Below are 24,627 nucleotides of genomic sequence, written 5' to 3'. Positions count from 1 at the left end.
CTCCCATTTGCCTTTTAAATTGGAGATTAGGTAGCCAGTGCAGTTGGTCTGTCTATTTATATGCATTTCCTGCAAAATGACTCATTATACATCTGTCATGTATGTACCATAGAACCCTTTTATAGTCATATTTATATGGTAATAATATCAATTATCAATAATAATTTGATATCAAGTTTTCAATCATAAGTATCTTTTTATATTGATTTTGTTTAATTGAGTCCAGTTGTTCTGTGGTGTCTAATAGATGTGGTATTTACATGCAAGAATATTATGTAACTCAATGATCAAAGCAAATATTAATAACTAGGGGCTTGTATAAATGCCTCAGTAATGCAGAATGGTAACTGCACAGCCTTTTTACCGTGCCCATACTTTTTGTATTCAGAATTGTAAGTCTGAGTCTGTTCAAATTGTTCTTCCAGAGCTATAAGAATTCAACTGATTGAATTCCTGTAAGCCACCAAGAACAAAATTTCATGCTTCCCAGTTTATACAGTTGACAATAGCAAAATATTTAGGATTTTGAAAATGAGTTATATGGATTGAAAGTGTTGCTTTTGTGAAATAAGTGTTACGTAATTTTCCCCCTTCATTCTTCCTAGGAGTGGGCTGATACTAATGTCACAAGACAAATTGAGGACACAGTACTATACGGATATTACAGTGAGTATTTTTAAAACAGCTTCTAAAAATAGGATTTTCTGCAGTGACTGGATCATGTGTTGATACCTTCTAATTAAAATCTTGTATTATAAGCTACTTTTCAAGGGGCTATAACTAAACTGAAAAATCATGCTGAGATAAACCTTAGTTCTGTCTACAGTCAAAGCTTTTGTAGGCTTTTTCCCTTTTTGTAAACTAAAATTTAAGTTTGCTTGTTAAAGTGCAATCTTGGGGGCTTCTGCATATGGGCTTATCGTTCCGGTCACAGTCCCAATGACAGTGCTTAAAACTTGACTAATGAGTTTTGGCGTATGGACCTATAATCTACAATGTGGACTATTGTTAATACACATTCATAGGATAGACATTAATGAGTTCCTTAGATTTTTTTTTGGCCCTACTCTTGTCACTTTTTTAGCATGGTATGTCAAGGTTTCTTACAATTAAGGTAATGTGACGTTTTTCTACTGTACGTAACTCACTGCAATTTTGTTTTTATATTGTAATGCCTATGGTATGCAAGACCATTCACTGTTCAGACAGTGCCTGAGGACTGTATCTGCTTCCATAAATGAATATAATGGAGTACAAGGGTGATGAGCCTAAACAAAATGAAAGCAAGAAAACCATATTAGATCAACATCTAAACTTATTTTAAAATGTGGTTTCTGTTGCTTTTAAAATCTAATTTTTTATAGAAAGTGTTGGACCCATCTCTGCAATCTGTCCTTTATAAATTATTTATTTATTGCAATAGTGGATAATGTTATCTAGTACAAAGTTTTAGTGAAAATAACTATCATAGCATTGTGTTGAACTCACCATTCAAAACCAAAGAAACAAACACCTGTCAGGGATGGTTTAGATAATACTTAGCGCCCCCCCCCCCCCCCATGAGTGCAGGGGACTGAACTAGAAGGCCTCTCTAGGTCCCTTCCAGTCCTATGACTCTATGAAATGATCATGTGCTGGGAGGAGAATATGTTCAGTAGCTTAATACATTTTAAGGATTAATAATACATATTAAAGACTAAACACGTGAAAGAATAGTGAAACTCAGATTTGTTTTCTGTGGTCTGGGCAAAGTGTGTGGTCACTTTTTAAAAGACCAATATTAAAACTAATTTTAAGACTGAATTTCTTCTTTTGCGGGAGAGAATACTCTGGAAGATATGTTGCAATGAATTGTGCTAAATTTTCATTGACTTGTAAGTCTTTCTGCTGGGCTATGACACTAGTACAAATATACCTGGTAAATGTATAATCGCACTTTGCATTAAAGTGGAACCTAACGACTGAAAGCAACAATATTTCAAAATGTGAAAGTCACTATATACATACTAACGTACAAACATTCACTAATGTTTTGCAACAAGAGGCCTGTTTTACAATGAAGATGCCACAGAAAATGCCACTTTTGGGTAATTTCAAGCTGCAGTCATAGAATTAATCTGATTTATCAGAAAGCTGTCTTTGTTGTGGCTTGTACTGATAGTACTGCTACAAAAGCGGCAATCAACGTTTAGTTAAAAAAAACTTCAGATCCCCACCAAGAAAGGGAACTCCTTTCCTCTCTTGCCATGGTTTATAAACTTCTTGTTCCCCTCAAAACAATACTGCTTCTCTAAATGAGAAATATCGGATGGTTTCGCTTGAGAAATAAACTTGATGCAGAATACCACATAAGAACTTTGAATACTTTACCAGACTAAATAGTGCTTTCTGGCTTTTTTGTATAAAAGATATATCTGACTCCTTAGGGCTTTCCTTATCAGTTCTATCCAGTGATATTTTATTGTTTTGATAAGCTATACAAATATGGCTACTTGTGTTTAATAAAATACAAAAAAGACAGACTTCTTGGATACCTTTTTGTGGCAGAAGGGTATGGCTCACCCAGGTTGGGTTACATACTTTGTGCGTTTTTGTCATTACTGTCTGTTCCTGGTCCAGTGTCAAGGTTGATCTGTAGTTTGCTTTCTTGGGCGTGTCTTTCTACCAGGTTCAGGAATTATATTTTCTCTACAAAAACAGTGATAGGTTTTGATTCCTGAGGGAATAAAAAGGAATATGAGGAAATATCTTTACTGCATATCCTTGCATTTTGGTCTATTAATTCTCTGTAACAGGAGCTCTAGTCATTTAGAGTCTGGTTTTTTAATACAAAGTTCTTCAACTAACTGGAAACTATTCAGTGTCCTTTAGGGAAAAGCCCTCCAGGTGGATCTTTAATAAATACTCTGGGCTAACAGTTATCAAAACCCATAGATGGAAAATAAAGTAGGGCTGCCAAGCGATTAAAAAAATTAATCATGATTAATTGCATGAATAAACAATAATATCACTTATTTAAATTTTTTGGATGTTTTCTTCATTTTCAAATATATTTCAATTAAAACACAGAATACAAAGTGTACAGTGCTCACTTTATATTTTTGTTTACAAGTATTTGCACTGTAAAAAAAAAAAAAAGAAATAGGTGAATTGAAAGATACTAATACAAGTACTTTAGTGCAATCTCTATCATGAAAGTTGAACTTGTAAATCTAGATTGGCGTACAAAAAATACTGCGTTCAAAAATAAAACGGTGTAAAGTTTTAGAGCCTGCAAGTCCACGTAGTCCTATTTTTGTTCAGCCAATCGCTCAGACAAACCAGTTTGTTTACATTTACAAGAGATAATGGTGCCCTCTTCTTGTTTACAGTGTCACTTGAAAGTGAGAACAGGCATTCACATGGCACTGTTGTAGCTGGTGTCGCAAGATATTTACGTGCCATATGCACTAAAGATTCACGTCCCTTCATGTTTCAACCACCATTCCAGGGGACATGTATCCATGCTGATGACTGGTTCTGCTCGATAACAATCCAAAGCAGTGCAGGCGGATGCATGTTCATTTTCATTATTTGAGTCAGGTGCCACCAGCAGAAAGTTGATTTTTTTTTTTTTTCTTTTTTGGTGGTTTGGGTTATGTAGTTTCTGCATCGGAGTGTTGGTTTTTTAAGACTTCTGAAAGCATGCTCCACACCTCTTCCCTCTCAGATTTTGGAAGGCACTTCAGATTCTTAAACTGTGGGTCGAGTGCTGTAGCTGTCTTTAGAAATCTTACATTGGTACCTTCTTTGTGTTTTGTCAAATGTGCTTTTAAGAAGACTTTCACTGCAGATGTGCTGTGTCATCATCATCTGAGACTGTTATAATATGGAAGAATGCAGGTAAAACAGAGCCGGGTTAATACAATTCTCCCCCAGGGAGTTCAATCACAAATTTATTTAACACATCAGCAAGGAAGCATGTCCTCTGGAATGGTGGCAAAAGCATGAAGGGGCATATGAATCTTTAGTACATCTGGCAAGTAAATACCTTTCTGGTGGCATTGTAAATAAGAAGGCAGCATTATCTCCTATAAATGTAAACGAACTTGTTTGTCTTAGCAATTAGCTGAACAAGAAGTAGGATTGAGTGGACTTGTAGGCTCTGAAGTTTTTACATGGTTTTGTTTTTGAGTACAGTTATGTAAATTTACTACATTTGTAAGTTGTACTTACACAGCAAAGATTGCACTTGTATGAGGTGAATTGAAAAATACTATTTGCCATTTTTACAGTGCAAATATTTTTAATAAAAATATACTTTGTATTCTGTGTTGTAACTGAATACAATGTATATGAAAATGTAGAAAACTATCCAAAAATTTATATTTCAATTGGTATTCCATTGTTTAACAGTGCAATTAACTCAAATTAATTGTGATTAATCATGTGAATTAACGGATTGACAGCCCTAATATAAAGACACTAACTTGGCTCCACTCAGATACAGACCTACCCGCTATCAAATCTTCCAATTCTAGGTCTACCTTTGAGTGCCTGTTTGAAATTTCTAGTACTAAATTTTGGTGGTACTGCTGTTTAGGAGAACGATAGGTGCAGACTAATACGTCAAGGTCACTGATTGCATGCCTCTTCTTAGGCGAGTTATGTGGACTTCATCTCCAGTTTAAAACTAACAATCTTCTCTTTAGATCTGAATTTCTAGTAGACTAATTCCACAGTACTTCTAAGGTGATCTGAAAAACTGAATCCAATATCTGAGGAATTCACCAGATAATCATGGTAATGGGCCACTTGAGAATGTAACTTAATGTGTTACAAAACTTCAGGGTTTTTGTTTTAAAAGAAGGAACTTGACTTGTTCCTGTGAACTATGTATATTTTTGAGTTGTTGTATTATGAATTATTTTCAGTGATAGATAAAAATACGGGAAGTAGAAGGTCAGATAAATAGATGAAATTAACTTTTTTTTATTTTTAAACTGTAAGAAAACTGTGTGGCTTGGAAGAAAGTTGTCACTGCTTTTTTGATATTACCATTAGATTCTGGAAAACAAGAACTCTGTTCTGCACAAAATTTTAGCATTTTGGTTTTATTCCACGCAGGGATGAAACAGACCTTCCGAAACTTTTCACAAAAATTACGCACAGACTAGCCAATAGCCCAGTGCCCTATCTGATTCAAAGCAGGGACTTGAATGTGGGTCTCCCACATCCCAGATGAGTGCCCTAACCACTGGAATATTTGCTGTTTGCTTTTTGACTAGAAATTCCCTCCTGGAGCTGAGAAATCTTGTCAAAGTTTTGGTTTTAACCAATTGGCATCTTCCAACAAAAAAAAGTAGTTGAAAATTTCCCAACGAGTTCTAGAACATGCACAGTTGAAATCAAAGGCAGTAGGGCTCAGCAAAAGTTACCTGAAAAATTCCATTAGGATGGTAGCTTTGGCTATCCATGCAGGATGGATTGTCAAGAGCAGCAGTTCTCAAACTTTAGCAACCTGAGGACTCCCAATTTTGATTTAAGAATGTTTTCCCTGGGGGTGCTCAACCCCCACTTAGCACTCAGGCCCTGTCCTTCCTTTTCTCTGCCTCTTTCTGCCCCCTGTCCCCGCTCTTGCTCTTCCTCCCCTCCCCTCCCCTCCCAGCAGCCCCTGCATGTTGCCAAACAGCTATTATGTGGCATGAAGGAGGCACTGAGGGGGAGGAGTTGATCATCAAGGCTGGAGGCCCTGGACATGACCTGGTTAGATTAAAGTAGTATAATTTCAGGTACTGTAGCTGTGCCTTAGTCCCCCTACCAATTTTTGTGATCTTCATTGTTTTCCTTAAATTCTCTGGACAAATACATGTTGTGGCAAATTGCCAGCACTACTTTGATGGGTCTCGCGCTTTCTCTTCTTGGGGAGGGTTCAGGGCACTATTTCTCACCTCTACTGGGGTATTAGCTGCCCTACTAGTGTCCTAGAGGAGGGGAGTGGAGAGGGAGGGACCCGGGCCCACCCTCTACTCCAGGTCCCAGCCCAGGAGCCCTAGGGATAATGGTAAACCGCTTGAACTAGCGGTTCCTTCCTTCTTCTGGGCTACTTCCCTCTCCTGCCCTTCAGCTTGTGGGGCTTCCTGCCCTCCCTCTGCACAAACCAGGTGTCCCTTTACCTAGGGTCTTGGTCTTCTTAGCCCACCACAGCACTTCTCCAAACTCTCCTCTGCTTCCCTCCAAACTGTTCTCTGCTCCAACACCAATCCACTCTGCTTCAACTCCTTCCCTTCTCTGATTGAAGCTGGGGGGGTTTATCAGGTGCTTTAATTAATCTCTGGCAAACTTTCTTCCCTCTACAGGGAATAAGGCTCCCTTCTAACACTCTTCTTTCCTGCTGCCCTCTCAACATGCTATATCACAATGTTGAGGAAGAGATTAGTGATTTGCTAAACAGGAGAAATGATTTGATTGTATACAGCTGTTGGATGCTCTAAATCAGTGATTTTCAAACTTATTTAATTGCCCCCCCCTTCCTGGAGTACCCCCCCCCTGTACGTATACCACCACCCAGCTCTGAAGGTAGAGCAGAGAGCGGAAGCGGCTGCTGGCCAGGCACCCAGCTCTGAAGGCAGAACCGAGCTAGTAGCAACAAAGAAGTACATGTGGCAATGTGAAAAGTGATATTTGTTATCACTTAACGGCAGACTTAGTGCCCCATTGCCACCCTTACTTCTGCGCTGCTGCCACCCCGGGGCTCACAGCTGGAGCCCAGACTGCCTCTTGGTGGAGTTGGGGGAGAGGAAGGAGAGCTTGAGCCCAGATGGTGGGGCTCCAGCTGTCCTCTTTATCCCTGCCTCCTGGGTGTGCACGGCCCTTCTACGTGAGCCCCAGCCACCCAGGGCTGACCACCAGAGCTCCCAAAAAAAAGCACACATTTGTGCTTCCATTAGGAGGCCCGCCCCATAGTTTGAGAAATGCTGTTCTAAATAAACTGTAAAAATAGTGTTTTCTCATCTGTCAGTTGTTATCTTACTGGATAGTCTACATAGTAGACCTACAAATTTCAGTGATTAAATTGGGTGCACTTTAATTTCACAAGGAAACAATATTGTGTAGGATACTGTTTTTACTCTTGGTTTCATTGATCAATTTTTTCAGATTTAGCAAAGCAGAAATTCCTGTTGACCACACATGAATGCCAAAGTCTTCAGAGCTAGAGCTATTGAACTGCAATAATGGCATATAAAACCCTACTTTGTGAATTTAACAGAATACCTAGCACATAGGATTGTACAAATATTTAATTTTAAGTGTTGAGATTTCAAACTGCATAACAGACTTTCATTTATTAGTAGTTTTGAAGAACTAAGTCTTCTCACAAAGAATAAGTATAAGAAACAACATTAAGTGAAAAGAAAAGGAGTACTTGTGGCACCTCAGACACTTAACAAATCTATTTGAGCATAAGCTTTCGTGAGCTACAGCTCACTTCATCGGATTAAGTGCTAATTTCTGGGGAAAGTTCAGCACTACTGAAAATGGAGGCTTAGAGCTACCTTTTCAAACATTGCTACATGATAGCATTAGCCTATAGGTATTATCTGCTTTGAAGTGTAATAAAGTTGATACTACCTCAATTTAATGTACAAATTTTTAATGCCATACCACAGTTTTTCCTCCAGATGGTGGTAGAGATTTACATATTGAATTAGCAGTATTGTTTTTCTTTTGCTATTTTGTTGGATTGATAAGAATATAATGCCTATACCGAATTCAACAGTAATATATAACTTCTAGGTAATTTCTAGCAAAAATATATGCACGTAGTATAAAAACATAGATGGTCAAATCACATTTGCCCATTGTCATAGTGTGCTCTGAATACAAGAAAATGTAATAGCCTTCATAAGACTCATAACATTCTTCAGCAAATTTTCATGAAATATGATTTAACAAATGAGTTTATGCATCTTGTAAAATAGCAGGTACTTAAGGTCTAGGCTCCAAAATGAAAAACTTGAAGTTTCTTCCAAATTAGAAAGTATGTCATAACATGCAATGCATATAAAGTCTGGTAAACAGTGCAATGACAGCAAAGTTCTATGTTAATGCAACAGTCAAATGCTGCTGATGCATAACCGCCTCATTCTTGTTCATGAAGAGTGATTCATGGTTTGAAGGCCTGGTTGTGAGACTTTGCAAGAAATTGTGAGCAAAGACACGAGTGAAATTAATGAAATTCCTCACTTTTAATCTCATGTTTGTTAACTTAATGTATTGATCTCCATGGGCTCTTTATATCCTCCTGAGGAAGGAAAACCAAGCAATCCTTAAGGCTTCCAGTGCCTACTATAATACAAATTTAACGTGGATGAGTAGTAATTGGGAAAAGCTTGCAAAGAGAATTTTAAAAATTCATGAGGGGAAAAGAATCACTTTCCTTGAATCATATACAACAGCACTCTCCTCAAATAACCAAAATGGAAATATACCTTCAAGTTCTCCTGCCAGGATGTTATAGGCATACTACAATGTATATCCTGGAAAAGAGCATTTTATAGTTGCAATGCTGTCTCCAAGAAGATCCTACTCTACTAGATCACTATATAATCTCAAGATTATATAAACACCTTTGCCCCCAAGTGGGGACAACAGGGAGTAACTCCATATTGGTCCAGTAGTTAAAGTATTAACAAAAATACATGGTAACAAGCAGTGGAGTATGGTTCAGTGACTTAAGGCCCTTCAGTGACTCTGTTTTGCATTACCTCTAAATTACAAGAGGCCTTTCAAAGGAAGGCCCCTGTGTGACCTACTGGGATACAAGTTAAGCTGAGTAGCTGTCACCCTGCACTCTAACTTGGGGTGCCCTTTACAGTGCCTTGCTACTGTAGCCTCCAATCTGGACTGCTCATAAACAGCCTCCAGCTATGTCTGTGTGCTTCAGCCAGCCACACCTTGGTTCTTACTAGCCTTGGTTATGCTGCAGGATGACCCCAGCACACCCCCAGTGCTGGATTTCCCCCCCAGAAATGTATGTTGTGTACTACCCAGCCCTCTCCTGGACAGTGCAAATATATTAATTTTGTTATTCCTTTAATGGGATAATATGCCATCTTATTTTAAATAATTATTCATACACTTCAGTTTAAACACACTGGATTAGATTAAAAAAAATCCACCCAGGTTTATTATTAATTACAAAGATTTTTTTAAGTGAGTACAAGTAATGAGGTATAAAAGTCAGAAATGTTTAGTGCCTAACTTAACAATCTATATCCGATTCAAATCAAAATTTTCTCATCACATGCTTTCAGCAGTCTTACTAACCAAAGTCTTTAGGTCAGGACTCCTCCCCCAGAATCAGACAGCTTCTTCCTTTGTTTCTCCAGGTGCAGCAAATGCAATGGCTGGGGTGTGTCTGTCTTGTGGTGTCTGCCCCCCTTTTTTATAGCCCTGCCCCCCCTTGAGAAGCATTTCCAGCTGGGAGAAAGTGACAGGCAGTCTGTGTGGAAGAAGACTCCATGCTGTTTCTTTGCAAAGAAACAGCATTTTTGCCCCTGCCCTGCCTTTCCTGCCAAAGAAAGGCCACTTAGCTGGTAATGGTGCATCAGTCATGTTTACACCTAGCTGAGGTGTCAGCTTGCTCTTTGTCTCTGAGGAACTGAGGAATCTCAGTTTGTTTAACTTCACATATAATGCTGCTATGTACATTTTGCCATGATAATAGTGATCAGCAAATTGAGTCTTTAAATCTCACATGGCATACTTTGTACAAACATTATTACAATAGCATGTAGGATGTGAACACAGAGGTATATTCTATCATACCCTGCTAAAATGTATGCCAGTAACACAGTCTAGAGGTTACAAGAGCATAGATCTGTGCCAAAATTTATCACCTGAAGAGGTTGTAACCTTCAAATGCTCAGCAGATGAGAAACCACTTGACAGCTACTAAAGGTTGGGATATATTTAGCTCGTGACCAAAACTCAGAGTTCTATCTGACCCATTTGGGTTATACACTATCAATTGGTAAGGCTGCCACCAAGCAATTGGGACCTAGCTCTTTTCTTATCACGTAACCCTGCAAATCTTGGGCCCCATCAATACTTTTGTCCTTCACTATTTAAAACTCAAATTTCTTGTACTTGCTTGGCTAGACTGGCCAGGCAGTGATGCTGAAATGGAGTTGTTGTGAACTGAAGGCACAATACAGATCTAAGGTAAAATTTTCAGAACTAACCATGTGTCTAGGTCCATCTTGAAAATAGAACTTAAGCATTCTCAAATGGTACCCCTGGGTGTTAGTGTGCTGATCATACTAAAGGTCCTGTTACCTTATCAAACCTCATAATGGCTTCTTTTACATATCCAAACGTATGATGAAACCAGTGCTGGGAGAATGCTTGGTTACCTGTATTCAGCTGTGATAGTTTTGAAATGTTCACTGGGCATCATAAGTCAACTTATTAATGTATGTTCTAAAATAGCTTGCTTATTAATAATGTCTCACTTTGAGACTGGAAAGCAAACTGAGACTGCTTATCCTGTTTTGAAAGTGTTATACCTTCATGGTTTGCTCTGAGTCACTGAAGGTGGTGGAGAGGAAAAAGGTGAAATACCTATATAGTTCACATGTTTTTTTTCTCATTCCTTATTTCTAGAAGAACAGAAATTGTAACTGAATCTCTTAAGACTGTTGCTAACTTTGAGGCAAATAATTTTTTATTAAAGCTACTTTTGTATTTGTCTTGTTGGCTTACACAAATAGAAGACCCTGATTCTCTTGTGCTATATCTAAATAGCCATAATATGTACACTTATGAATGAACTGTCACTTTGTCTTTGACTTGTGTGACCTGGCTAGTCTAAACGAGTAAGTAGACAAGGAAAACCTCTAGTATGATGTGACAATGTTGAGGCATCTGTCAGTACAATTTATGAATTCTGGTTATGAAACTACTGTATCATGGAAAGCCATTATGAAGTGTATACACAGTTGCTTGACAGGTCTTGCAACAAGTACGTACCAGATAGAACAATCAGGAGTTTGTAACTTTAATAACTGTGCTTTGACATGACAAGAGATATCCTAAGAGGTTGTGTTTAAGCTGTGAGAAGATACTTCCTCATCTTGTTTGAACAGAGGTCGGGGGAAGTGAAGAGTGTAGAAATCCTCCAAGCAGGACAAAGACAAAGGTGATAGAGCAGGGGCAGTTTTTTAAAAAAAACAAAAAACTCTTATGGGAGGACTGGGGAGGGAGGGAAATGGAAAGTTAGGTAGAAGAAGGGAAGAGAACAGACTGACCAAGGTCAAAGTAGGCAAACTGCAGGAGAAGACTCCTGTTTCAGAACCCAAGCTGTGCACTGAAATAGAAGGGCCCTGGATGATCCCGACTCTAGCCCAAAAGATGCTCTGGAGTGATGGGGAAACTGTCAGGGAAATGTGTGTAGTGTTGTGCTGTTAGAGAGCAATGACGTGTAAAAGTCCCCTACAAAGACTCTATTGCATGTAGTAGTGTTCACGCCTACCATGTTTTCCCCCCTTGAGGAGGTAAACCCAGAAGGCTCTCACCTTTCGGGTGGAGTTCTGAGAGAGGGTTTGTTAAAGCTATGGGAGGAGTTTGAGGGGTCAGCATTGGTTTCAATGAGTAGATAGTGGGTCAAATGACCACAGCTCTCTGGAGGGGTGCAGATCCTTTATCTAGCATCCCAAAGGATGTACCTAGAGACTCAAGGCAGGGATGGTACCTGGTCACTGTTTAGACTCCGGAGGCTTAAAACACATGGGATCCAGCAACTGCATCCAAGTTGTCTGATTTATGGTGGCCACCAGTTCTAGAACTAGTCTTCGGGGTGGGGAAAAATGAAACCAGTTTACTGCTAGTGTATTTGATAGAATTCCATTTTAGTCAATCTGTTTATGCCAGTAGTGGGTGAATTTAATAGTAAAAAGTTCTAGGTCTCTTTCCTGTTAGGAATTACTAGGCAGCAAAGGAGATGCACAGAGATCAGATTTTATGGTCTTCCCATATGTAGTAGTTTAAAAAAAAAGTTGGAGGTAGGAGGTTTCAGAATCTAACAATTACGCTGCACAGATATTGCAGAAGTTTAATCAGTTATAGTTTCTTTTAAAAATCGGCTTGTGAATAGCACTGTTTATGCAGCAGTCTTATAATTAACAGGAGTAATGAGCCAAAGTGACAGTAGAATAAGGCAGACTCCCCCCTATCCCCCTTCACATATGAAAATCAGCAGTTAGTGTTGTATCCTACATGAAGTCCATTTTAGTTCTTAAAATGCTTTCAAGTGGAGATATAGTTTCTTTGTCATTTTCAATAGGAAAATCTAATACACATAAAGAGTGGAATATTTAATCCTAGCAGTGACTCTAATTTATAACTGTCTAGTGTTCCTACTATAGGTATCTTTTTCTTATGTGGCATCTCCATTACTGGATGGTTGCAACCATAGTAGCCCATTCTATATAGTCCTGTACTAATCTCTTTGTGGATGAATAGTCCTTTTGATCCACCCAGGATATTGCATTGTCTATCCAAAATCTTCTTTTTCTGCCTCCTGTTCATTGGCCATCAACTTTTGCTTCCAGTGCCTGTAAAAATGCATTGCATGCTGAATCACTTAAAAATGTGCCCTGCAGATCAAATCTTTTCATAGGATCTTGTAATGTTTTCTGAGTTAAGTCCTCCCTAATACTCTTTAGTTGGTTAAGTGATCTATCCATGATATTTTCAGAGTTCTTCTGAATACCATAATTCAAAGGATTGTTTCTTTATCGACTGTTTGAATGTCCATATTTCACAGCCATAATTTAACATAGACCAAATTTAAGTTGGAGTCAGAATTTTTAATGTTAATATTTATATCCCTTCTTTATCCGATGTTCTTCCAGAACATCTTTTGCTGTTGCTTGCAGTCTCTGATCATTTGTAATGATTTCTAGGTAGCAGTAATTCTCATTTGCTGTATGGCTGTGTCATTCACTGGAATCTTGCATGTTTCCTCAGGATCCTTGTATACCATCAGTGGTTTTTGTCTTGTCCACATTCGACTGTAAACCATATTCTTTACCATGTTCATAATCTCCACTAATTTATCACATCTTCTAAATCGGCCAACAGCACTGTATCTACTGCGAAGTGAATGTTATTCCTAATACGAGGTGGTAATTGTAACATGTCTATGGATTAATATATTTCTGATGCATTATTCTGGATTAAGGCATATATAATAGATAATAGACAGAAAGGAAGAAGAAAAAGCTGGTTGGCACACATTCAACTCTATCAAAATCAACAAGGTAACATATGCCAACCTCTTCAACTCAATAGTACTGCTGGCAATGTTGTACAGTAGCAAAACCTGGGCACTGACAAAGACAGAAGAGCAACAACCCTCCCTCACAGAGAGAGGGATGGAAAGAAGAATTCTCAGGATTTCAATCTACCGAGTCGCCAATGAAGTGAACAGACTGCAGAGTGAAGTGCAGGATGTCTTTGTTGAAAGCAGGTACAGTAAAATGTGATGTGATGGGCCAGGCATATGACTAGGCTTACAGACAATTGATGGACTGTAGCTGTTGCCGAGTGGTACCCACAGGAACAGAAATGACCATTCTACCAACCTCCAAAGATAGAGGAAGATTTTTTTGTGAAAAAGCATGGCCACACGTGGAGAAGGAAGGCCAGAATAAGAGAAGACTGGAAGACTTGTTGTGATCAACACAATCTATATGAGAGCTGAAAGACCAATCAGTTAAGGTGATCAAAAAATAGGCATTTCTCTTAAGTACATATCTACTTATATGGCCTCCACTGCTTGGTAATCCTGGCTGTCTGACTAAAGCGAGCTATACTAACAACTCCTTGCTGCTGTTAGATACCGACTTCCTGTGCAAGAAAGTTCTGCATTGCATCACAAAACCCAGTTCAGTGCCTCTGTCAAGGTTCCTTCCCCACTCTGAACTCTAGGGTACAGATGTGGGGACCTGCATGAAAACCTCCTAAGCATACTTTTACCAGCTTAGGTTAAAACTTCCCCAAGGTACAAACTATTTTACCTTTTTGCCCTTGGACTTTTGCTACTACCACCAAATGTGTAACTGGGTTTATTATTGGGAAAGCGCCATTTGGAAATGTCTTTTCCCCCAAAAATCCTCACCAAAGCCTTGCACCTCACTTCCTGGGGAGGGCTTGACAAAAATCCTCACCAATTTGCATAGGTGACCACAGACCCAAACCCTTGGGTCTTAAGAACAATGAAAAAGCAATCTGTTTCTTAAATGAAGAATTTTAATAGAAGAAAAAGTAAAAGAATCACCTCTGTAAAATCAGGATGATAAATACCTTACAGGGTAATTGGATTCAAAACATAGAGAATCCCTCTAGGCAAAACCTTAAGTTACAAAAAGATACAAAGACAGGAATATCCATTCCTTTCAGCACAGGTTATTTCCTCAGCCATTTAAAGAAATCATAATCTAACGCATATCTAGCTAGATTACTTACTAAATTCTAAGACTCCATTCCTGTTTTGACCCTGGCAAAAGCATCACCCAGACAGGCAGACACCCTTTGTTCTCCTTCCTCCCAGCTTCTGAAAGAACCTTGTCTCCTCATTGTGGTCAGGTGCCAGTGAGATTATCCTAGCTTCTTAACCCTTTACAGGTGAAAGGGTTTTTCCTCTGGCCAGGAGGGATTTTAAAGGTGTTTACCCTTCCCTTTATATTTGATAGCCTCCTTTGGGGAGTGCAGCAGCTTCTTGTTCACACTTCTGGGCTTCCATCTTCTTCCTTCACCATATGTGGGAAATTCCTACTCCCCTTCTCCCCCACCCAAAAAATGCAAAGTAGGAATTTCTCAGCTTGGGCTGTACCTGAGAGAGGAGGAACTGCCTGTTAGGTGGTTCTGTTCTACTTTGTACTACTTTGCTGACCTTTTCCTCAGGCCGTTGATGCCTGAGTTCAGATGCACCAAGAAGCTTGAGAAATGTTGAAGCAACAGTGTTCTTGATACTTGAAAATGTCATGGTATCTAGACGTATCAGGTCTGTACTGGGCCCAGTCCTATTCAACATATTCATAAATGATCTGGAAAAAGAGAAAGTGAGGTGGCAAAATTTACAGATACAAAACTATTCAAGATCGTTAAGTCCCAGGCAGACTGTGAAGAGCTACAAAAGGATTTCTCAAAACTGGGTGACTGGGCAACAGAATGGCAGATGAAATTCAATGTTGATAAATGCAAAGTAATGCACATTGGAAAACTATACATATAAAATGATGGGGTCTAAATTAGCTGTTACCGCTCAAGAAAGAGATCTTGGAGTCATTGTGGATAGCTGTCTGAAAACATCCACTCAGTGTGCAGTGGCAGTCAAAAAAGCGAGCAGAAAGTTGGGAATCATTAAGAAAAGAATAGATAAGGTCCCTTCCAACCCTGATATTCTATGAAGACCGAAAATACCGTGTTGCCTCTGTATAAATCCATGGTATGCCCACATCTTGAATGCTGTGTGCAGATGTGGTTGCCCCATCTCAAAGATATATTGGAACTGGAAAAAGTGATTACGGGTATGGAATGGCTTCCATATGAGGAGAGATTAATAAGACTGGGACTTTTCAGCTTGGAAAAGAGATGACTGGTGGGAGGGGGGGAGATATGACTGAGGTCTATAAAATCATGAGTGTTCTGGAGACAGTAAATAAGGAAGTGTTATTTACTCCTTCTCATAACACAAGAACTAGGTCACCAAATGAAATTAATAGGTTGCAGATTTAAAACAATATTTTTTCACAATGTACAGTCAACCTGTGGAACTCTTTGCCAGAGGATGTTGTGAAGGCCAAGATTATAATAGGGTTCAAAAAAGAACTAGATAAATTCATGGAGGATAGGTCCATCAATAGCTATTAACCAGGATGAGCAGGAATGGTATCCCTAGTTTACCAGAAGCTGGGAATGGGTGATGGGATGGATGGATCACTTGATTACCTGTTTTGTTCATTCCCTCTGGGGCATCTTGCATTGGCCACTGTCAGAAGATAGAATACTGGGCTAGATGGACCTTTGGTCTGACCCAGTATGCCCATTCTTATGATGTTGCTTAGGGACTCTTTCAGTGCTCTACTACTTGATCTTTCAGGTAGATATGTATTTGAAGAAGGAAGGAAGGCTGCTGCGTGACACCCTGCCCCCACCATGGCAATGGGACAAATATATTCAGGACAGATGACCATGTTGGTTGTTCTCTGAGTAGGCAAACTAGCCTGAAGATATTATGATCGGCACTGAAGAAACAGTGGTGGGCTTCCAAGCCTCCCTTGAAGAATGCGGGGGAGAACTATAAGACTAACTGTAGTGCTTTGAAGGATAAACCATCAAAATTAAAGTATGTGTGAGCCAAGCATGCTGAGCACTAATACTGTGCTTACCCCTAGAGCAGATCCAAGTGTCCTCCACTAAGGATTAGTGCCAATGCCATGAAAACTGAGAGATCCACCAATAACTACTTGATGCCATCAGGGCTTCGACACTTGAAACCAATGTACCTTGACCTTTAGTTCCTTAGATTTGGTGGAATCTCTGCGGGGAAAAAACCTAGGCAGGATGTACCAAGAAAGAGCTCCTTGATGTGGGCCCATGGACGGCATCCCTAACCACAGCCATAAAAAAACTCTGGGCAGATCTATATTGAAGCCTCTCTGGATTTTGTCCTCTGCAATTATGTGCTTAAAGTGGAAAGTGTGACTCGTTCTAAGTTCCTTCTCATACTTGGTGGCCTGGTGCTCAAAGTCCTGGAGACAACTAAATATTGAATGATGAAAGTTGAGGTCTACTTCAGAATAGAATTATACTTTACATATTAAGCATCTCTTATAAAAGTTTGTATGTTCAAAAACATTTTGTAGCTCCTTCAGTGGATTTAAATTTTTTGTAAAGTACTGTTGGATTTGTTTAGTCTTTCACATCTATTTTCTGTCTAATCTGCCTGTGGTTTTTTTTTTTTCACTGTAGGTGGAATGACGAAGAGAAGCTTTTTGCTTCTTATAGATCATCAATATTACCCCAGTCTTATGTGATAATTTTTATGAATGACATTTATTTTTCTGTTGGGTATTCTGGACTCAGTCTTGATTGAGCTTGTAATAAACCTCAAGTTCATCTGCTTCTTTGACATAGATTAACTTTGAAATACCTTTCTGATTTGCACGGAGATGTTAATGGAGTTATGTTTCAAATCGTTGTTATCCTTCAAAACAGCAGTCACTGCATTCCTTCTTGAGAACAGGAATGCTAAGCACACCCAGAAAGTGATCTTCTGCAGCAACACTTGTGCAACCTGATCCCTCTCTGACCTATCTGAGTGAGGCTGGATTGCATGCTAATCTTCCCTTCTATGACCATTTGATTTAGTTGGGGATTGGACTAGATGACCTCCTGAGGTCCCTTCCAGTCCTGATATTCTATGATCAGAAGAAGGTAGCTGCCAAGAGGAAGACAAGTGTCAACCTGGTCCAGAAACTGGCAAGAACATGTAAGGGAGCATCAGTGTTAGACATTAGTGATGGCCCATGTGTATTCTGTAGCAGGGCAGTGTGCACCAGTAGGGACCAGAAATAGTCATACTTGACTTGATATCCAACTGAATACTGCTATCTGGTGCATCACTGGAACCCTTAAGTCAACCCGAACACCTTGGCTGCCACTGCTGTTGCACATTGCTCCCTCATCCATTTGCCGCAATACCACAACCCTTGAGGAATTCCAAAGGATTGTGGGAAGCTGTTTTCCCACCCACCAAGACCTTAACATCCCTCACCACTGCTTCAAGTCGGTAAGCCCTTTTGGACCAATGCATTTAACCTTTAACAATGCCACTTCAATCTTGATGAAGCTTGGAAAGCTCACAAGAAGTCACACTGACCATGCACAGGTCAGCTGCTTTCATTAACTTTTAGGAGGCTGACGTGATCAGATCCTAACTTTAGTAATAGCCAACATAAAGGTCAGATTGCAAAGCAAGAAATAAGCAGCAAGTACCTTCACAGTCCATTAGAATTTTGACAAACTGAAGGTCCATGAAACAAATCCTTTATGGAAACTGCAGTAACTGATGGGGTTTCTAAAAATAGGGTTGTCTTGGTACATGTGGGTTAAGCCCCATTGTGTTCTATACTAATAAGTTTACTAATGCTCTGTGCTTGCTGGTCATCACTTCATTGCACTTACCTTGCTTAGTCCAGCAGTATGAAATTTCACAAAGTAGAAAGCAGTTTATTGATGATTATCTTAACTTTAATGTTTCCATAACTCTAATTGTATGTAACAATTTTGTGTATATATTTTAACCTAGTTACCTTACATATTTCAGTAGCAATGTCAGGCAGTTGAAAGTTAGACTAATGTAATCAAACAGCATGTATTCAAAAGGGTAGAGTTAAGGTTGAAGAGGCAACCTAAACTTGCATTTCCTAATGTTTTGAATGCTTAACTTGACTCTTAGGAATTAAGTAGATCGCTCCAATCTGATAGTCAGTGAGAAAATATGGATCTCCAGTACTACATTTTTCGTTTGCAGTCTCAAGCACTAAACTTAAGAAATGCCTGTATGACTTTAATGTAAACCTCTTGTACATAGTTGCTAATTACACTATCAGTGCATATCTTATTACTATGAATTCCTGCCATGTAAGTAGTCAGTTCTCCTATGGAATTGCCAAAAAATTTCTCCCAGAAGCAGAAGGTCACAAATGCCTTTGTGCATCTCCCAGATGCAAAGAAAAATGGAAAACACATTTTGTCCAATCATTGTTTTTCTTTTCTCAATAGATTCAAAGATTCTAAGGCCAGAAGAGACCATTGTAATATTTAGTCTCATCTCCTGTATAACACAGGCAACAGAACATCCCCAAAATAATTCAAGCATACATTTTACAACTTTAAAAAAAAAAACAAAACCGTGAGGGTAATTAACTACTGGAACATTTATCAAGGGCAGTGGTAGATTCTCCATCATTGGCAATTTTTAAAGACCTTATTTCCAGTCTGAATTTATCAAGCTTCAACTTTTGGCCATTAGATCATGTTATACCTTTCTTAGCTACATGAAAGAGCCCACTGTGATGGACTGGACCCCCTGGGATGTCACCTGGTATGCTGGGATGCCACTGTAAGACTATTCTGCCAGCCTGGGCCTCCTTTTTATCTGGTATTGCTGGGCTTGCTCCCCAGCCTTTTCCAGCCAAGCACACAGGCAGGGCCACACCCAGCTACACAGATCCACTCTGGGAAGGCTCAGCTTAATGGGCTTCCAGAGCACCCAGATGTCCACCCCCCTCCCCCGCCCTTGGAGTACAAAATTATATGAAATTTGCCTCTTCCCTCATTGTGGAGGGAGGGTATACACAACTTCTTGCCCCCTCGGTTAGTAATAACACAAACTGGGTTATATTATAAACCAGAAATTTATTAACAGGTGTATTTTAAGTAGCTAAGGAGGTAGGAGACAGAACAAGACAGATTACTAAGAAAATAGAGCACGCGAACTAAGCTTACTACACTAAAGAAACTGGTTACATGCAAATTCTCACCCTAAATGTGGTTCTAATAATCTTCTTCACAGGCCAGACACCGTTCCAGCCTGTGTTCAGTTCTTTCCCCCAGTTCAGTCTTAGTAGTTTCCAGTAGCCATCTTTGGGTTGGGTAGCAGGGGAGAACTGAGGATCTTGGATTACCTCATTTGCCCACCCTTAAATAGGAATTGCATAAGGGCAGGAGTCCTTTGTCTGCCTAGTTTGACCCTTCTTCCCTTACAGTAGAAAGTTAGAAGCAGTCCCAGGTAATGTTTTAGTATCAGGTGCCAAGACCACCTGACTCTGTAGGATTACAGCATTCCTCAATCTAAGGCAGTATGGGTTATCCACAGGAAGGCCAAGCTTTGGACAGTCCATTGTCCTTGCAGTTGGGCTATTCACCCTGTCTGGCTTTTCCATTGTTGTACCTGAAGTGTTAGCAGTGGGCATCACCCAAAGTAGCGTAGTTGAAATACGGATACATAATCAATATTCCTAACTTCAGATACAGAAATGATACAGGCATGCAAATTGGATAATCACATTCAGTAAATCATAATCTTTCCAATGATACCGCACGTGAGCCATCTGGCATAAAGGGTATCTGTTGTGTCATATTCATTTAATAAAGAATATGGAATAACACATCACACTGATTATCAAATATTTGTTCCCCATAAGTACATACTTATAGACTACAATCAAGACTACATTCCTTAACCTTCTCTTCATTAAGCTAAGTGGGCTGAGCTCTGAGTCTGTTGCTAGAAATCAGTTTTTTCTAACCTTTTAATCATTTCTCCAACTTAACATCCTTCTTGAATTGTGGGCACCACAACTGGACATCCGATGAAGTGAGCTGTAGCTCACGAAAGCTTATGCTCAAATAAATTGGTTAGTCTCTAAGGTGCCAGAAGTCCTCCTTTTCTTTTTGCGAATAGACTAACACGGCTGCTACTCTGAAAACTGAACACAGTATTCAGCAGCAGTTGTACCAGTACCAAATACACAAGTCCCTGCTGCTACTCGAGATTCCCCTGTTTATACATCTAAGGCAATGGTCCCCAAACTTTTCAGGCTCGTGCCCCCGCTCCCCCCCCCCCCCTGAGCTGGGGCCACGAGCAGGGCTGTGGCTCGGGGGGAGGGGAACGACACAGACTGGGGTAATGGGGCCAAAGCTAGGGCTGGCAGCCAGGGCCCTGGGTGCTCCCTCCCAGTCCCCTGTGAGGGCTGGTCAAGGCCCCAGCTGCGCCTTACTCTGTGCCACCTTAGGGGGTCGCCCGCAGTTTGGGGACCTCTGATCTAAAGATTGCATTAGCCCTTTTGGCCATAGAGTTGCGCTGGAAATGCGTGTTCAGCTGATTGTCTGCCATGATCCCCAAATCTTTTTTCAGAGTTCCTGCTTCCGTGACTAGCCCCCGTCCTGTAAGCATGGCCTACATTGTTAGATTTATGGTTTGTCGTATTGAAACGTGTATAGTTTGCTTGCATGTAGCTTTTAGAGCAATCTGGATCGCTCTGTATCAGTGACCTGTCCTGTTTATTTCCCACTTCTCTTACAGACTTTCAACTGATTTTCTTCCAGGTCACTGAAAAACGTTAAATTCTGCAGGGCCAAGATCTCACTAGAAACACACCCTTTTTTGACTGCAGTATGTGGTGGACCTGAAACTAGGCACAGGATGACTAAGTTTAAGGCAGCTATTTTGTGAGGCAGAGAGCAGCACAGCTGTTGACTCAGTTGGCTGATGGGTGAGGTGGCCGCAGAGGTAGTTTGAGCTGGGTCTTCCCTCTGTCACCATAGTGAGTGGTCTGTACTCTCCCAACTCTTCCTGTGTTTTTATTTTTCATGCAAAATGAAATATTTCTGGAAAGAAAAAAGGAATTTAAGTGATTGTGTGTTGAAGATTTCTTTTAGGATACTAAAGAGCTGTACCAGTGGTATTGTAGTGATGGGAATTTTCCTGAGAAACTTATGTAAAGAGTACTAGTCACAGATTGCTTTCTGAAATACCAAAGTGGCCAATGCACTAGTATTACGAACTACTACTTCTGCAGAAGGCCATGCTTCTTCCATAAATGTCAGTTTTTTAAAACCTTTTGATATATTCTTTTGGGGGCACAGCAGACTTGCTATTGTGATTTGCCAGTAGATCTGCTTATCTGGTTTCTGCATGCAAGTTCTGGGTGTGATGTTCCCCTCTGGTGTTGTCTGGACCAGTGATTTGTTAGGCCACTCCAATCCTGGACTCTGGGAGCCTGCCTTACCCTTCCTTACTCTGCTCTGCTGTGAGAACCTCCACTCCTGGGCTGTTCACACACAGCCTCTAGCATGTAAGCTGTTCCTAGCTACTTGCAAGCGACCGACACTAGCCAATATCTCTGGATCCCAGAAACAACCCTAGGAACCTCAGTCTTGCATTGTCCAGTTATGGCTGCTGGCTGCTACAAGCTTATGTAAGTTTGTCAATTTAACTAAGAAATTTTATGTACCAGGCTTGTTATCCTAAGGGGAGCCTCTGACACGCTGCAAACCAAACGCACTGCTTCAGGTAGAATAAACAGATTTATTAACTATATAAAGATCGATTTTAAGTGATAAGTCAAAACATAAGTCAGATTTGGTCAAATGAAATAAAAGCAAAACACTTTCTAAGCTGCTGTTAATATCCGATGTATGCATCCGCTGAAGTTAGCTGTAGCTCACGAAAGCTTATGCTCAAATAAATTTGTTAGTCTCTAAGGTGACACAAGTACTCCTTTTCTTTTTGCGAATACAGACTAACACAGCTGTTACTCTGAAACCTTACAAACTTAGATACTTCTCACCACAGGCTGGCTCTTCAGCCAGGCTGTCCCCTTTGATCAGTGGTTCGGTTGCGTGGTGGTGGTGATGCTCTCTGTAGCTGTTGGTGGAAGAGAGAGAGCATAGCAAAATGTCTTCCTTTTATCATGTCCTTTCTTTCCTCCAGGCTTTGCCTCCTCCCCCCACCCCCTTCAGTGTCAGCTGAGCATTAACTCATTGTAATCCCAAACTGCCCAAAGGAAGGGGGTGACTCCCTTGAGAGTCTAACAGATTCTTTTGCTGCTGCTTAAGCAAGTGTCCATTGTTCCTTTGAGGCTGGGGTGGTTTTGTCACATCCATGCCCTCCTGAGGTGTGAACTATTCTTGGAAAGTTTTTGCATAGGCTTGCTTTAAGCCATGAGGATACATTTTCAGCCTCATAACTATGTACATGAAATTATAATCTTACTATAACATTACTGTAACAATTACTATAACATCACTATAACAACCATGCTCAGTGCATTATGAGCCTTGCAAAGACACCCAACATGACACTTTGCATTGGATACCACACAATCATTTTATAAAGATGAAGATGGGGCATGCTGGCTGTTCCCCCAAGGTACAGAGCATCATACCTGGACACATCAATAACCACAAAATAGATACCATAGAGTGAATTTGGAAGATGGATGAAATGATTAAGACCAATGAGAAAAAAGTACAGTCTGAATAGCTATAGCTCAATAAAGCTTCTAAAGTGCGGCATAATTGCCTACAAATATCTGAAGGATGCAACTGACAAGGGAAGGAGAGTTAGTGTAGTACAAGATAATGTTTCAAGAGTAATTAGATGAAGTGAGCATAGGAGAAACTAAGTTTAATATCAGAAATACTACCTAATACTGTTACTTAAAGGCTCGGATTCAGGGTTAGGGACCTCACTGTGTCAAGTAATGTAGAAATAAAACGGTTCGTCCCTACCCTTTGTAAACTCTTTGAGGCAGTGAAGGATTGAAACGTAACTTGTGCATGCGGGAATAGGACACTAAGGAGAGAGAAGTGGGAACAACATTATTATTAGACTATGCAAATTAATTTTCTAATCTGTTACCAGCAAATCCACATTTATTTTTGTCTTGTACTCCCTTAGAAATTACAGTAACTCCTCGCTTAAGGTTGTAGTTATGTTCCTGAAAAGCGACTTTAAGCAAAACGATGTTAAGCGAATCCAATTTCCCCATAAGAATTAATGTAAATGGGGGGTGGGTTAGGTTCCAGGGAAACTTTTTTTCACCAGAAAAAAGACTCTCACACAATGCCTTACTGCTAAATGATCTAGCAATTGGCTGAGCCCTCAAGGGTTAACTTGTTGTTAATGTAGCCTCAGGCTCTACAACACTGCACAAATGGAGGAAGGGGCGACAGCATGGCAGATGGAGACAGAGAGACGCACCCTGTGTGTGTGTGAGAGAGAGATGCACATTGCTCCTTTGAATACGATGACCCCACTCTTAAGTATACTGCCTTTTTAAGTTAATCAGCAAGCTGAGATGGCAGCTGCTGCCAGGAAGCTCCCTCCGTCCTGAGCCCTATCGTGTCCCCCCCCTGCTCTATGGAAGATGGGTTAAGTGGGGTGCAGGAGCAGGGGGGAGGGGGACACCCTGACATTAGCCTCTCTCTTCCCCCTGCACAGCAAGCAGGAGGCTCTGGAGAGCAGCTCCAAGGCGTAGAGGACAGGAGCAGCACATGGCAGTGGGGGGGAGGGACAGCTGAACTGCCGGCAATTGATAGCCTGCTGGGCGGCTGTTGCACAGGGAATTTATGGGAATGGGGAGCTGATTTGTGGGGGGGGGGGGCTGCTAGTCCACCCTGGTTCCAAGCCCCCACCAGCTAGCTGCAGCAGGCTGCTCTTCCTCCAAGCAGTGGACAAAGCAGGAAGCTGCCAAACGACTTTTATAAGGGAGCATTGCACAACTTTAAATGAGTATGCTCTCTAATTGATCAGCAATGTAACGACGTTAACCAGGGCGACTTTAAGTGAGGAGTTACTGTACAGCAAAAAATTAAGTTGTTGGTAATACATTCAACTTTAGTGTTCCAGTATGGGATCTTGAAATTGACCAAACACTGAATAAAAATGGCTTCTAAAAACCACTTAAATATTGCAGTGGAGTAAAGAGGAGTTTTATTACATACCTTGTGCATATGTACATCTAGAAAGACTACTGAATAATTCAGAGTTTAGCAGTGTGCAATAAA

The 24,627-nt window shown here is 40.3% G+C and overlaps 1 protein-coding gene across 2 annotated transcripts in view; it reads left to right on the top strand.

Annotated features, from left to right (window-relative positions):
* Positions 1–24,627, top strand: part of LMBRD1 (LMBR1 domain containing 1) — a 245,666-nt gene that overhangs the window by 6,315 nt on the left and 214,724 nt on the right. For both annotated transcript variants that reach the window (XM_075126513.1, XM_048846014.2), the window contains exon 3: positions 606–666. In XM_075126513.1, coding sequence (XP_074982614.1) covers positions 606–666 — 61 coding nt within the window. The remainder of the gene's footprint in view (positions 1–605; positions 667–24,627) is intronic.

This window comes from Caretta caretta, chromosome 3 (genome assembly GCF_965140235.1).
Source record: "Caretta caretta isolate rCarCar2 chromosome 3, rCarCar1.hap1, whole genome shotgun sequence".
Classification (NCBI taxonomy): Eukaryota; Metazoa; Chordata; order Testudines; family Cheloniidae; genus Caretta; species Caretta caretta.
Note: the sequence above shows the minus strand (reverse complement) of the source record. Positions and strands in the feature narration are given on the sequence as shown.